Source organism: Gekko japonicus, unplaced genomic scaffold (assembly GCF_001447785.1).
Source record: "Gekko japonicus isolate JY-2015 unplaced genomic scaffold, Gekko_japonicus_V1.1 scaffold1448, whole genome shotgun sequence".
Taxonomy (NCBI): Eukaryota; Metazoa; Chordata; class Lepidosauria; order Squamata; family Gekkonidae; genus Gekko; species Gekko japonicus.
Window position 1 is genome coordinate 359,488 of NW_015167092.1, and position 15,749 is coordinate 375,236.

Consider the following 15,749-nt stretch of genomic DNA (forward strand, 5'->3'; position numbering starts at 1 on the left):
CCAGGTGTAAGTGGAGGAGTGGGGAATCAAACCCGGTTCTCCCGGATTAGAGTCCACGCACTTAACCACTACACCAAACTGGCTCAGCCCTGATTGCAATTTGTAGATAGATTGTGAAATGAAGTGGCAGGTGATTGAGCATCCCTGGTTATTAAGTCATGGGTGACAGGCTCTGGCTTTTAATAACCTTTGGTTCCTTTAAAGATCAGACTGTTTTTGCAGTCAAAGGTGACCTCCCTTTTTCACCATTAGGAAAGATGGTTAGATCCAGACCCATTACTTTTTCATCTCTCACACTGTAGAAAAGAGCAAGAGTCCAGCAGCACCTTAGAGACTAAAAATATGTGGCAGAGCAGGAGCTTTCGTGAGTCACTCCTCACTTTAGATACAGCTAGAATGGGAGTCCGTCAGAAGAAGTGAGCAGTGACTCACGAAAGCTCATCCCCTGCCACATATTTTGTTAGTGTTTAAGGTGCTACTGGACTCTTGCTCTTTTCTACTGCTACAGACAGACTAATGCAGCTACCCATCTTGATCTGTCTCTCATGTTGTTCCCTTTCCTGTCTTATTTCATTTTAAATTATGCAGCAGTGTAACTCTCTCTCTCTCTCTCTCTCTCTCTCTCACACACACACACACACACACACACACACTGAGTAGGATTCACACCCACACCCAGACATGGTTCTATCTTTTGATGGTGCTCCAAATATTTGCTTCTCCCACCAGCAATTCTAGTGAAATAGTTACACAGCCTATCTGGGTCAATCATTTGTAAATTGTTTTTAAATAACTGTATATAAAAATTATATCAGGAACTTTCTTCACATTATGTAACAGCAACATTATATTTGTGACTAAAGGTACGCTTGTGACTGAAGGTACACTTCACCAAATCTTGGCTGCCCAATGATTTATTTATTTATTTATCAAATTTATACTCCGCCCTCCCTGCCAGAGCAGGCTCAGGGCGGCTTACAAGGATTAAAACACATAAATAACCATTAAAACAATCATAAAACCTTCTAAAACAATCCAGATTATGTACAGTGCTGGTGCAATTGGTCTGGCAAACTAATACTAATGATATCTGGCAACAATGGTGGCAGTTGATGTCCTGCCATATTGATCCGCTCCTTGTTCTATTTCTTCTTCTGTGGCTGGCTCAGGCTGTTGATGATGACTCCGAAGGGCAGGGCTCACAATTAATTATTGGGAGGGCGGCAGCTCCCAGTTGAAGGCCTGGTGGAAGAGCTCCATATTGCAGGACCTGCAGAACTGCATAAGGTCCTGCAGGGCCCTGATCTCTCCATCTTGCAGGACCTGCAGAACTGCATAAGGTCCTGCAGGGCCCTGATCTCTTCCGGGAGCTCATTCCACCAGTATGGAGCCACCACCGAAAAGGCCCTGGCCCTAGTTATAGCCAGCCTGGCATCTTTAGGTCCCAGGAGGGTCAATCGATGTTGGGACCCTGACCGCAGTGCTCTCTGGGGAACGTGTGGGGAAATGTGGTCCCTCAGGTATGTTGGCCCCTGACCATTAAGGGCTTTAAAGGTAAGAACCAGCACCTTGAAGCGGATTCGGTATGCTATTGGTAGCCAGTGCAATGCTTTCAGCACAGGCTGGATGTGATCCCGCATAGGGAGACCCATCAAAAGCCTAGCCACCGCATTTTGCACTAACTGTAGCTTCTGGATCTGTAACAAGGGCAGCCCCATGTAGAGAGCATTACAGTAGTCTAATCTTGAGGTTGACCATCATCGTTGCCAAGTCGTTATGCTCAAGGAAGGGAACCAACTGGTGATAAAAGGCTGACTTGGCAGTGGCTGCTACCTGGACCTCCATTGTTAAGGAAGCATCCAGGAGCACTCCGAGACTCCTCACCTTGTACCTTGATTGTACCTTGTACACATATCAGTGTGTTTCTAAAAGTGTTTCTCTAATTCATACATTAAGGTTTCAGTGTGTATATCTAAAGATCATGGATGAATCAGCCCTCACTGAATAACAATAATTTGGTGCATCCTGTTTCATTCCTGTAGTGTTTCCAAGATTTTTTTTTAGTAATTATATCTAACATGATTCCTACACCTTATTTTAATAGTACTGAAAGCAGAAGATTCATGTACTGAAGAGCTTAGCATTACAATCCTATGAAACATAATGGTTCTTATTTTGAAATTTTAGAAAGCCTTCAACACCAGAAGGTTTTCTCTCTTCCTCTCATCCAGAAATATCATGAAACATGGCACCATTTAGAGAGGAAGGACAGAAGGAGGTAAGATGAGTGTTGTAGTTCGAAGATACGAAGCTGCCTTAAACAGAGTAAAAACATTGGCTCATTTAGTTTTGCACGGTCTACTCGTATTGGCAGCAACTCGCTGGGATGTCAAGCAGAGAAGGGTCTTTCTTCACGTCGCGTGCCGGGCATTTGGCATTGGCCTTAGACATGTGGTCTTCATCTATTGTTGTTGCCTGCTTTGGGCTCCTATTTTGCAAGGAGTAAAGTGACCTTCTAAATACTTTAGAATAAATAAATACACCTGGGCCTGTTTTACATAGCAACACATGAAGCTTCCTTATTCTGGATCAGATCATTGGTCCATCAAAGACAAGGTCCTGTCTGCCCAGACTGGCAGAGGGACTCCAGAGTCTCCAGCAGAGGTCCTGCCATCATCAACAACCTGATTAAAAAAAAAAAAACTGGAAATACTGGAGGTGGAATAGGACTGCCAAATGAGGGCGGGGGGCGGAATCGGGCCCCGGGGGGAACTACGCCCCCCAAAGCTGCATCACCAGAGATGACGCACCCACGTCGCTCACATTGGGGGCGTGGCCCAGATCGTCGGGGGGGGGGAAACTATCCCCCCGACGATCTGGGCCATGCCCCCAACGTGAACAACGTAGCACGTCACTTCCTGTGACATGCTGGTGGCGCGCACATACATCCTGGAAGAGCTCCCGGAGCCCGGCAAGGCTCCCCCGCCTGCAAGGGTAAGTACACTTGGCAACCCTAAGGTGGAACCGGGGACCTTCTGTGTGCCAAGTAGAGGCTCTGCCACTTAGCTGTGACCTTCTCACTATGCCTGCTTCCAACATAGGAAGTAGAAAATATTTTTAAAGAAAACCTAGAAAGAGTGGGAGCAACAACAGTAATACCAAGGAAAATGGGAAAATATATGAATTGTATCCAGAAGCCAAAGGATAATAATATTGTGCCACTGACGGGAAAATCCAAAAATGGGAAAGTACTCACATCCTACTAAATGGTATGGTACAAAAGCTCCAATATCACACACACACACACAAATCTAGTTCTTCTGTTTTGAAAAAATCCCAGTTCTGTTGTACTTTCATGGAGTCCAAAGTAGAGTGAGCTAGTGTGACAAAATATTAATGTGTAAATTCAGCCTTGGATAGTAGGGTTTAGGATTGCACTTCGAGTCTACTGTAATCCCAGTCTGACTGTTGCACCAAAAAGGAAGTTCCATTAATTAAGCCCTTTTCCAACGTTTTAAGCCTCTGTGATGAGGGAGGGAATGGGCTCCTTACAAGCTCCATCTCTGATCGTGTTCATTGGAATATCTTCATATAAGGTTCCTGAGTATGGAGCTCTACGAATGATCAGGAACTCTGAAAAAGGGGGGTTCTTATTTTGTGGAATAAACCATATGTGTGTAGGTCCGTAGGCATGTCAACTGTATACACTCACTCCAATGAATATACTTAGGTCAGGGGCAGACCAGTCCACTATGACCCCACTTCCTCATCCCTTTTGTGCATTCATACTCGTTTCGACCATCTGAAAATGGCTTTGGTATATCGTCAGTCAACCAGCTCTGGTACACATGCTCAGGCTCCAAGGTACCCAAGAAATTACATATGGGAAGAAGCTTCCACATTCATTTCAGTGTCAGGGAAGCTCTACATGCCCGATGAGAACACACATGTGGGAGTTTCTCAACACAGAAGTGAACAACAGAGCCCCTGCTTCAAAGGAACTCCCACATGCACAACACAGCCCCATGGAGTTTTCCATTGGCATTAAAAGAATTGATCTGTGGGGTTCCATTTGAAGATGGGGTAAGAATTTCACAGCCCAGTAAGTAGGTTGTGCAGTATATAATGGTTTCTAAATTTCTGTATATTTATAATAATCTTTTTAAATGCCAGGTTTTCATTTTTAACTAGGGGTGTGCATCTGAATGAACCTGAGCCAAAAATATACCTATTTCAGCTTGGTTCCCTATATATTATATTTAAAAAAAAAAAAAAAAAAACTCCTGGAACTCTGCAAATAACTAAAAGTTCTCCCAGGATCTCAGGAATGTTCTGGGGTTCAGGGAGGGAAAAAGTTGGCCAGGTTTCTTCCTGACCCCAATGACCCTCTAACATTTTTTAAAAGAAAAGTTGGAGAGGAAGGCGTGACATATTGGGCCGGCTGGCATCAGCCCACCAGCAGCTCCCTGGGGCCACACTGCAGCCAGTCAATGATCGGCAGCAGTCAGTGGAGCCCACCTGGGCCCTGGCAGCTGGAGAACAACTTCCAGGCTGGCCCATGGGCTGCTGGCTGCCATTCTTCAGCTGTTGGGATCTGGGCAGACTCCACTAACTGCTGCTGACAGAAAGAAAAGCTAGGAGGTGGCTGTGATGCAGCCCTGGAGAGCCACCCGTGAACCACTGCCGGCCATCTTGGTAAGTCAAACCTTCCTTTCTTTTTTCTCTGTAAAAAAAGTTAAAGGAATTTCCTTTTTAATTTCAGGACAGATTTTTTTTTCTACGGGGCATAATTTTGGGGTGCTGGAATTCCTGAATCTAAAAACTGTGCTCAAAATTGACTAAAACTGCCCCCCCCCTCTCCTTGCAGTATGTTGGAAAGCATGCCCTGTAGAATTAAATAGCAAACCTTTAACTCTCTGAATTTTACCATCTTCCATGACAGAATTCTGTATGACCAGGATGGAGGCATATCTTCAAGTGAAACAGATTTACTTATGTCTGATCATTGTCAAGAGAGTTCTGCTTGAAAGAATCTTTGCAAAATAATTCTTTTTAAAATATGCCTGGCAAACATTAGAATCTTGTCCAGAACAACCATGTTTCATTTCTCTGCAAAGCGGAAAGCAGCTTGACGAACTGGCTCACACCTTAATCATAAAAGCAGTGTAAAACAAAAGTGTTTTTTACATGGCCTGCTAGATGTAACAATGAATGCAATGTGGTAGATTGGTAACTAATTTAGACTTAATTTCAGGAAATGAGAGACGCTTATAAATCCTCATTTAGTTCTCCATTCTTTTTTTATGTCCATTTTTTTTCTTGTTGTGCTGTGAAGTTGTCTATGGATATGGCTAATGATCCTACTAAATAACCCTCTCATGAATAGGCTTTATGGGGTTTTTTTAATTACTGTTTTAGGACGGTCATCAGCTGTTGTAGCTTCCTCAAAAAAGTAAGTGGAACCGTGTTTTTCCTTTCCTGATTTTTAAGGGTAAATTTTGGGCAGGGTGAGTAGTTTTTCCTCGTAGGCTGATTATTTTTTTAAATTATTTTTTAAGGTGGATGGGGGATCAGCTGTTAAGCAAAGCTTCTGAGTTAAGAGATAACCAATTTGATCCCATATAAAGTCTGAGTCCAGTGGCACACTACAACCATCAAAGTTTTATTCAGGGGATAAGCTTTTGTGTGCATGCACAGAAGAGCTCATACCAAGAATGAAACATTGTTAGTCTTAAAGGTGCCACTGGACTCAAACTTTGTTCAGCTGCTTCAGACCAACATGGCTACCCACCTGAATTGATCCCAAGTGGTCAGAAGACATATTTATTCATTCATTTGTTTGTAGCCTTTCTTTCTCACGGAGGCTCAAGGCAAATTACACAGTGTAGGTCAATGCAATCACTTCTAATGAGCAATGTAATAGGAATAGAATTATATAAATCCGAACCAAAGAATAAGTATTACAAAATATATGTTAAACAAAGCATTAAGTAATACTATATAAGAAGAAATCAATGCAGTGAGAGCAGGATAAAGCATAGAGCAAACAGATAATTCATACTTGTACAGGATTAAACCCACTCAGCCCAGTCCAGGGGTGAGAGGGAACCCTATATTTCAGCACCTGAAACAAAATCCCCGAGACAGTCCGTACTCTCTCTAGAATTCACAACAGTTTGCCACCAGAATCTCTTCCAAGGGGTCCCCACCGAGCCTAAGAACAGAGATTCAATCTCTCAGCTGGCATCTGGGACTTAACACATCAGCAACTCTAACTCAGAGGTGCACACAGGTACTCTCACAGTGGTAGCTCTGTGGTCAGCGCTTAGACACGAGATTTAGTGCTGGAGCTCAATTACCGGATCAGAGACAATTACAAATATGAATGATCTTTATTCAGTGCAAAGCATAACAAGAGACTAATAGAGGATACAAAAATAACCAAGTTAAGTATAGCATCAGGTAGTCCAAGATTGTCCAGTGCGTAACAGTACAGGTTGGCACCAAGGGATTTTGAAGAGATATTCCATCTTGTGCAGGTATATAGTCCAGGACTGCTCAGAGATACAGATCCACAGTAACAGAAGGTTGGCAACCGGCAATCAGTTCACAAAGAAGCTCTTTGTTTCAAAAGTCAGGATCCCAGGAGCAAGAGAGCTCTTCCCTAAAGACCCATGGAGTTATACCCCCATGCCAGTCACCATCAGCTGTGGCCATCAGCCAATCACAAGCGGCAGGGGTGTGTGCCCAATTTCTGGTTGCCATAGCTGCCAACATAAAGTGTGTGGGAATTTGCTAAGAAGTTAGAGGTCCTGCCTGCAGTCAGGTGATCCAACTTCCAGCTTTCTCCATTGCGTACATGACATGGCCCATGTAGGCCATACAAGAGGAGCCTTCAAGTCTGGCCCTCAGCAGGGAAGTGTTAAGGAATGTGGGTATCTGGCATGATTATATGGCATGGCTATTTGGTGGCTCAGCCATCTCGTCAAGTGACAAAAAATCACACTAGGCCATCTGGCCTGCAACAGGAAAATGACACACAGAATGTCATCAAAGGAAGAAGGCATGAGACTTTAGAAAACAATATTTCTATACAATACTATACACAGTGGTAAAGGCCACAGTCTCGTTCCCATTATAAAGTGCCTTCCCAAATTGTTTCATTATAATATAGCTCTATTATCTCCATATATCAGTATAGCCCTATTACCTCTTGAACGACTGTGTTTTACACAAGATAGGTAGCCATGTTAGTCTGTCTGTAGCAGTAGAAAAGAGCAAGAGTCGCCTTGACCTGGTTAGTCCAGGCAAGTTTGATCTTGTCAGATCTCAGAAGCTAAGTAGGGCCAACCCTGGCAAGTATTTGGATGGGAGACTTCCAGAGAAGACCAGGGCAAAGAGGCCAGAGGCAGGCTAGCAAGCCACTTCTCTGAAAGTCCTCCATGCCCCTGTAGGAGTTGCCAGAGGTCGCCATGACTTCCAGGCATGGGTACACAGACACGCACACACGCAAATGCAAAAATAAACACCCTAAAAAAAAGGAAAAGAGCAAAAGTCCAATAGCACCTTAAAGACTAACAGCATTTGTGGCGGGGTATGAGCTTTTGTGAGTCACCGCTCACTTCTTCAGATACCTGGTTTGAAGAAGTCAGCAGTGACTTCTGAAAGCTCCTACCCTGCCACAAATGTTGTTAGTCTTTAAGGTGTTACTGGACTCTTGCTCTTTTCTACTGTGTTTTACAGTTTGTGGAATGACAGAAGCATAGGAACCTTCTTGACCTCCTCAGATAGGCCATGCCACAAGATGGGAGAGGGCCACAACTGAAAAGGCATACAGGCAGTTGTTGATCTTGCCTATTTGCAGGGTAGCACCTGCTTTGTTTGAGATAGCTGGTATCTTGGATTGGAAGCTGATGAGCAGCCAGTAGAGTGACTGCAGAATGGGTGTGATGTAGGCTCCAATAACTGAGCTGCAGCGATATGTACCAACTGGAGCTTCCGGGCTGACTTCAAGGGCAGATCTATGTAGAGTACATTTCAATTGTTTTTTCTCGATCTTATGGTGGTGTGGATCCAGGTAGCGAGGTTAGCTGAATCATGTTAGGGGGTGTCTTCCAGGCTTTTAGAAAGAAACCTTTAGAGATTTGTGGGCACTTAGAATCATTAGAACAAATGGTAGAACTGCATTTTGTTCTGTGGTTAGACCAGGTTAGTTTTGAAATCAGTACTTAAAGACATTCTGATCCAGTATGGTGTCCAGGACAGCGATGTGGCCTGATTTGCACAAGGAAAGAAACTAGTGCATGTGCATAGTTTTGTCAGATGTACTATTAGGGTGCAAAGGGTACAGGAGGAGGTTAAAAATGTTGGTTGTGGTCCAATAAAAAGTGAATCCTCCCCTCCATTTGGAAATGCGGGGGGGGGAGGGAGGTCTAAAATGGCTTGTGGCCATTTAAATCAAATGGCTGATGGACTGACTCACTGCACTATTCGATTTAAATGGTCATAAGCCATATTAGACCTTCCCTCCCCCCCCCCTCTGTTTCCAAATGGAGGAAAGGGAAAGGGAGATCTGAAATGGCTTGTGACCATTTAAATTGAACAGCTGATGGTTTGACCCACTGTGCTGTTCGGTCTGAATGGCTGAAAGCCATTTCAGACCTTCCTTTCCTGTCCCTCTGCTTGGAACCAGAGGGGAGGAAGGGAGGTCTGAAATGGCTTGTGGATCAGCCCATCAGCTGTTCAGTCTAAATGGCTGCAAGCCATTTCAACACTCCCTTTCGCTTCCCTACTTCGAAGCAGGAGAAATGGCTGCTACTGCCAGCCATTTTAAGCCAAAACATTCAGCTTTCCCGAATACTTCCCAAATCCAAATATCAGTATGAGTACCAATATTTTTCAGGTTCAATAAACCCAAACCTGAAAAATACTTCTTTTTTTTTGCACACCCCAGTTGGGAGGGAGTGACTGGCCAAAAGTTATCCAGTGAGACTCCTGGCTGAGTTTTTGTTTTTTACGTGCTGAAAATCACACCGATCTCTGTCCATATTTAAAATTTAAAGTACTAGCTTGTGCAGCCTCGGTTTACCTCAGGGCCATGCAGAGAAAGAAGGGATTTAGCCTTCAATCTCAACTTGTTTTTTTCTTTCTTTTTGTACTCAGAACTGAGGCTCCCTCACTCTGCTATTACCATTTTAAAGGAAAACCAACATTTTCTTTAAAAGCACACCCTTTTCCCTTTAACATGCTAATACCAAAGCAGGCAGCCCAGTTCTGAATATCAAAAATTAGTGAGGGATGAAAAACTAAAACGCTCTCCCTTCTCTGCATGGCCCCAGTACAAACAGAGGCTGCACAGGCTTGCCATTTATGTTTTGTAAAGGGACAGATTTTTATGATCTTTGTCTCATCTGTTTTTGCCCTCAGCGGGGATTTGAACCTGGGTCTCCCCAGCGCTAGCCCAGTTCTCTGACCCCTAAATCATGCTGCCTCCTGCAACATTTGCAAGCTAAAACTGAAGTCCAGTAGCACCTTAAAGACAAACAAGAATGAGACAGGGAGTACTGTCATGAGAAGCTGTTTTTGGTGACATTCCTGTGGCAATTCTCCTCTAGCCCTTAGTGAAAACCTATGTATGGGCACTTAATCAAGCGACTGCCATAACTTTAAAAACTGGAGAAAGAGTAAAAAGTGCCCTCCAGAGCAGACACTGAGTTAACCCAGAAACACAATGTTCTGCATGAAAATAACTGCCTTCATTTTAAAAATTGAGTATATTTTCAGTCTTCCTGGATGCAATGGAAATTTTGAAACCATGAATCCAAAGCAAACCTTAAGCTACATTCTTTCTACAGAACTTCTCTTTATTAGTCATCCCGTGATTACTACTGATCATTATCGATTATTTTAACATTACAGTATCTATGCAAATAGCACTGTACAGAGTCACTTAAGCTCTTCCTACCCCAAGGACTTTGCAATCTATGTTAAGAAGTCTTGGGGACGGGCTTTTGTTATAGAGATCTCACTGTGGCATAAGGCCTTCTAGCCACTATGCCAACTGGGCTGTGTTTGCCATGCATCTGGCCCTCATTAAGGGGAATAACACAGATGGACAGGGTATGATTCTCTTCGAGCTTGATATGCAATTGCAAGAAAGATGCCGAAATCCTCAGTTCGCAATTTCCCAGAATAGTGCTACAGCCTTCCCTGGAAATATTCAAGGGATGGTTTGGGATTGTTGCTGGAAAACAGAAGAACTGGCACCCGACTGCTCAATTAGAAATCCTTACTAAATATCTCTGGTTCAGCAACAGCCTTGAAAATTAGGCTCGGGTCAATTTCACTTAGAGATAGTTTCCAAAACTCAGTAATTAGTTGGCAAAGATCTGCAGAGGACCCACCGAGAGTGTGCATGAAAGGCACAAAGGAAAAAAAAGGGGGACAAAGTAAGATGTGTCAAAGGAGATGAGCCACAAAGGTGCCTTCCTTGTATGGAAGACACTTCAAAAGAAGGTAAGAGGAGCAGGGGTCGTTTCGTAGAAAAAAAGCTAGGGGAACTCATTAGCATAACTCATTAGCATATGCCACACCCCCTGACATCAGGGGCCTGGCGGTGGACCTGCAAGGCCGGCGGGAGTGTGAGGAAGCCCCACCAAGGCCCTCCCTGGCCCCAGGCAGGCAGGGGTGGGGAGAGGTGGGGAGGAAGCAACTTACCCTCCCTCTTCTCCTGCCTCCTCCTGGCTAAATGAGGGCCGGAAGCAGGGCGGCCGGAAGCAGGGGGCGGGGCTTCAACATGTTCCCCGACCCCCCGCACCTCACCCGGGGAAACTGCGATCCCACCCGAATTGACCTCTGAAGAGGAGCATTGTTGGAGTTGAGAGCCAATCTAGTACAGCAATATGGTTCCAAAAGGATACAGACAGGATATCAAGGTGTCAACTTACTGTATTGTTGGCCCCTCCCCCATTACAGGGATTCACATTCTCTCCATCCACCTCTCCACAGTTCATCTCCCCTCTCCCTGGTTGCTGAGGGTGAGAGGCTTCCACCCTCCCATCACTGGATATATTCAGATTCCACAAGTGTGTGATTTTTATGCACCTCTCCCCCCCCCTGCATGAATGGCCATGAGGGCTTAGTGGAACCTCCAGGTTCAAAAACAGTCTCCCTCTGAATATCAGAGATGGGTAACACAGAGGAGGCACTACTGAGTGGAAATAAGGGGGCATTGCCAGGTTCCTAAATTCCATGCAGTAGATCAGGGATGAGTTTTGTCTGATGTGATTGCCTGTGGCACATTACATTATGCCGCTATTTAGCCTAGAAGAGGAGCATTGTTGGAGTTAGATCAGAGAGCCAATCTAGTACAGCAATATGGTTCCAAAAGGATACAAGGTGTCAACTTACTGTATTGTTGGCCGCTCCCCCATTACAGGGATTCACACTCTCTCCATCCACCTCTCCACAGTTGATCTCCCCTCTCCCTGGTTGCTGAAGGTGAGAGGCTTCCACCCTCCCATCACAGGATATATTCAGATTCCACAAGTGTGTGATTTTTATGCACCTCTCCCCCCCCCCTGCATGAATGGCAATGAGGTCTTAGTGGAACCTCCAGGTTCAAAAACAGTCTCCCTCTGAATATCAGAGATGGGTAACACAGAGGAGGCACTACTGAGTGGAAATAAGGGGGCATTGCCAGGTTCCTAAATTCCATGCAGTAGATCAGGGATGAGTTTTGTCTGATGTGATTGCCTGTGGCACATTACATTATGCCGCTATTTAGCCTAGATCATATGGACATGATCCATCTAAAATTAAGCAAGTTTGCCCCATTGAGCAGGTTTAAATGAGACAAAAAGCATTTAACAGTGCAGTCCCAAAGCAAGTTACTTCCTTTTAAGCCCATTGCCAGGATTCCACTTTCAGAGGCGGTAGACCTCTGAATACTAGTGCCAAGAGGCAACATCAGAGGAAGGCCTCTGCCTCTATGCCCTCCAGAGTAACTGGCCACTGTGTGAGATAGGATGCTAGACTAGGTAGACCACTGGTTTGATCCAGCAGGGCTCCTCTTATATTCTTAAGATCACATTGCAATTTTAGCTGGATCATGTCCATATGTTTGTATTATGGACAGCTATGAATGTGTGGGGACAGGTGTAGAGTCTACAATTTTGCTTGGTGTATACCTGTTTAATTGACACCTTACTGCTACGCCTTTATGTAGGTACTAGAACTGTGAATGAAATTGCTGAGCGGTCGGGTTAGAACGGATAAAAGGAAGTACTTCTTCACCCAAAGAGTGATTAACACATGAAATTCACTGCCACAGGAAGTGGTGGCAGCTACAAGCATGGACGGCTTCAAAAGGGAATTAGATAAGCATATGGAGCAGAGGTCCAACAGTGGCTATTAGCCACAAGGTATAGATAGGGTCTCTGGGGCAAGTGATGCTCTGTCATCTTGGTGCTTGGGGGGGGGGGTCAACAGTGGTAGGGCTTCTAATGTCCTGGCCCCACTGGTGGACCTCCTGATGGCACCTCGTATTTCTGGCCACTGTGTGATACAGAGTGTTGGACTGGATGGGCCTTTGGCCTGATCCAACATTGGCGTCTCTTATGTTCTTATGTTCTTATGTGTGTTCCAGCTTGAGGGAACTGAAATTTAAAACTCTAATTTTGTGCAGTGAACAATAACATCTCTTGGCTGCTAAGGAAATTGAATCTACGGCCTTTCTTTTTGTAACGCCTGCTCTAAACTTATGGGAAAGTCACAAGCCATTTAAGTTAGATACATGAGCTGCACTTTATCATCATATTGTAAATATGTGATTGGAGGAGGGCGCTGTTTTGAATTGGCTTACCAAGATTGTATTATTCTTATTTAAGAGCTAAGCCATAAAGATGTCATTCCTAAACTGGGAGAGCAATTTTTCCCCCAAATCTGAAAGCAAGCACATTTCCTCCTATTCACGGGGATGTTGCTATATGCAAATGAGAGGTTTATTTAGTGTATGGATAAAACAAGTTTTTTTTTTTAAAGTCCTCATTCCTTCTAACATCTTAACAGCTGTGCAGTTTCTTACAAGATATGTTTTATCGTTTCAAGAAATGCTGTTAACCTCGCAGTTTTAAAACTGAATGAACAAGGCCTCTTGGACAAATTGAAAAACAAATGGTGGTACGACAAAGGAGAATGTGGCAGCGGGGGAGGTGACTCCAAGGTTAGCCTCAATGTCACCACAAGCGGGTAAACAGTATGTTGAGTAATTGGCACATCTGCTGGGACTTTTTCTCCCCCCCCCCCCCCCGATCATGTCTCGTGGCACTTCTGATAAGTGCAAAAAGCAAAGTCCAAATGTATGCAATTACTGTCAAAGCAAAAATATTTGCATTCTCAGGAGTCCGTCAAGCCGGACTGATTAGCACGGGAGTCCAAATTGTGGGTTTCTTGTCTTATTCTTCTCGTATGTCTTCAAAAACTCGCTTTTCCTTTTTTTAAAAAAATCTTCTTCCAGAACAAAGATTTCACTCCAAAGGCAATAGGAGCAGAAGACTAGTTTGCTGCAGAGGTTAGCGAGTCGGGTTCAGAATCTGGAAGATTTGTCGTGGAATTTACTGGATGACTCGGGACCAGCTTCCACACATGCTAAATGATGCAGTTTCAATCCACTTCAGTGACTGTTTGCGAGTGGATTTTGCCATTTCACACAGTAAAATCCAGTAGCAAAGTGCATTGAAAGTGGATTGAAAGTGCGTTATTCAGTGTGTGTGAAAGCGTACTACACAATCAATTTCTCTCTCAGCCTAGCCTATCTTACAGGGTGGTTGTAAGGACAAAATAAAGGAGGAATGATGTACAACCAAAACAGAAAGGGGAAGAAAAACAACTTCAGCCCAGAAAAACCAGGTAACTAAGAAGGTTGGCAAAAGGCCTACTAACAGAATAAATATTAATGGGTTACATGAGCCACAAAGGGCTTTACAATCTGCCAACCAACATCTTCTGGGGGTCCCCGGCCCCAGGGACATCCGTCTCGCCTCGACCAGGGCCAGGGCCTTTTCAGCCCTGGCCCCTACCCGGTGGAACGAGCTCCCATATGAGATCAGGGCCCTGCAGGACCTTTTACAGGTGGACATCCCTCCCTCTGTACTGGGCCTCCCCTCAGTGGGTCAGAACTGTATTACCATCCAAGAACCAAAACTTAAAAGCGATGGCATCTGTGAGGCTTTAACTATAATTTGGACTGGATGAATGTTGTTGTATTTTATTGGTGTTTTAGCTGTTGTGATTTTCTTGTTTGCTGTATATTGTTTATTATGTCTGATGGAACCCACCTTGAGCCTGCTATGCAGGGAGGGCAGGATATAAATCCAATAAAATAAATAAATAAAAATAAACATATGTTAAACTAACAAAGCTTTAATGCATAACAAGTAGTAAAAAATTCCATTAAAACCAAACGTGAACAAGGCCTCTTAAACAAACTGAAGTGTCTAAAGTGTTGAAGAAATAACTTATGCCAGAGCTGAAGCCCCTGTCCTTACAAATTTACAATTCCCAGGAATGTGTGTGTGTGTGTGTGGAGAGAATAGCCATAATAATAAACCCACTTTCCTACTCTTTAAAATTTGCATGCTGTTATAAAGCATTTTTTTTTAATTTAAGACAAAACCATTTGAACTTAGAATCAGCAACACAAGCCTTCAGGGCCAAATCCGACCCCTTGGAAAGCACCAACCAACTCTTCCACCTATCATCCCAGCGACAACAGCATTGCATACAAGGAGTGGTAGCTGTAGCGATGGGACTTGCTGTTTGCTCAAGTTAAAGTGTTGCCAGTGTGGTGTTAGACCTCACCCTTTGGCCTCCCTAACAGAAGATCTGAGCCAAGCTTTTGCCTTAGGTGTTACCTTTGCTGTGTCATAATTTTTTATCTATCCAGTACATTTTTATGCCACTGTTCTTCCCTCCACAACAACCCCGGTGAGGTAGGTCAGCCTGAGAGACAGTGACAGCATCGGGCTGAAGGTCTTCCGGTGAGCTTCACGGCTGAGGATGGGGTAGACTGATAGGCTCGGGATACTCAAGTGGATCCTGTCCATCATGAAGGGAGCAATGCTTGTACAAGCAGACTTTCCCAGTCTCCTTTCTCCCACTGCACCCTGTACTGAGTGACTGCCAAAATTGTGCCCTCTTGGTGGCACTGGACCCTGAGAACAGCAGGGTGGGGGCAAACTGAGGGTTTGGACACAACACACATCCTCTTTTTGCTGTCGGGAGGGGAAAAAACCTTCTACCACCAAGGTTAGGATCCAGCCCATTGTATTTAAAGTGTAACTTAGACATAGCTAAAAGTTATATGTACCATGGCTGCTAAAAAATGCAGAATTATGGGCGCCATCTGAAGACTATTAAATTAGGACTAACTGTTGATTTTAATATGCAATTTGATATTGTTTTAAACCTGTTGTAAATTGCCCAGAGCCTTGTGTACTCAGGGATTGGCCGAAAATAAAATAATTATTTTAAATAACATTTATTTATTTATTTTAAATAATAAAATTATTATTTTAAAAACATGGAGGCATAGCCATACTGTCATGCTCTAAGCATGTAGACATTGCCAAATTCCCTGACATTTTCTTGTGAGAAAGCATGGGTAGTTTTGCAGCCAAAGCTGTTTGAGGCTGATGCACAGTTTTATTGCAGCCTTACTGTGAGAACAAGAATGGGGGATCTGATGCCTC

At 44.0% G+C, this 15,749-nt stretch overlaps 1 protein-coding gene across 2 annotated transcripts in view; it reads left to right on the forward strand.

The window, feature by feature from the left end:
- The window catches only part of GRIA4 (glutamate receptor, ionotropic, AMPA 4), a 329,532-nt gene that overhangs the window by 297,772 nt on the left and 16,011 nt on the right, over window positions 1-15,749 (forward strand). Inside the window, exon 14 of one of the 2 annotated variants that reach the window (XM_015412884.1) lies at window positions 13,108-13,222. The exons of the other annotated variant lie outside the window; for it this stretch is intronic. Within the exon in view, the coding sequence (XP_015268370.1) occupies window positions 13,108-13,222 (115 nt within the window). The remainder of the gene's footprint in view (window positions 1-13,107; window positions 13,223-15,749) is intronic. 2 annotated transcript variants of the gene reach the window in all.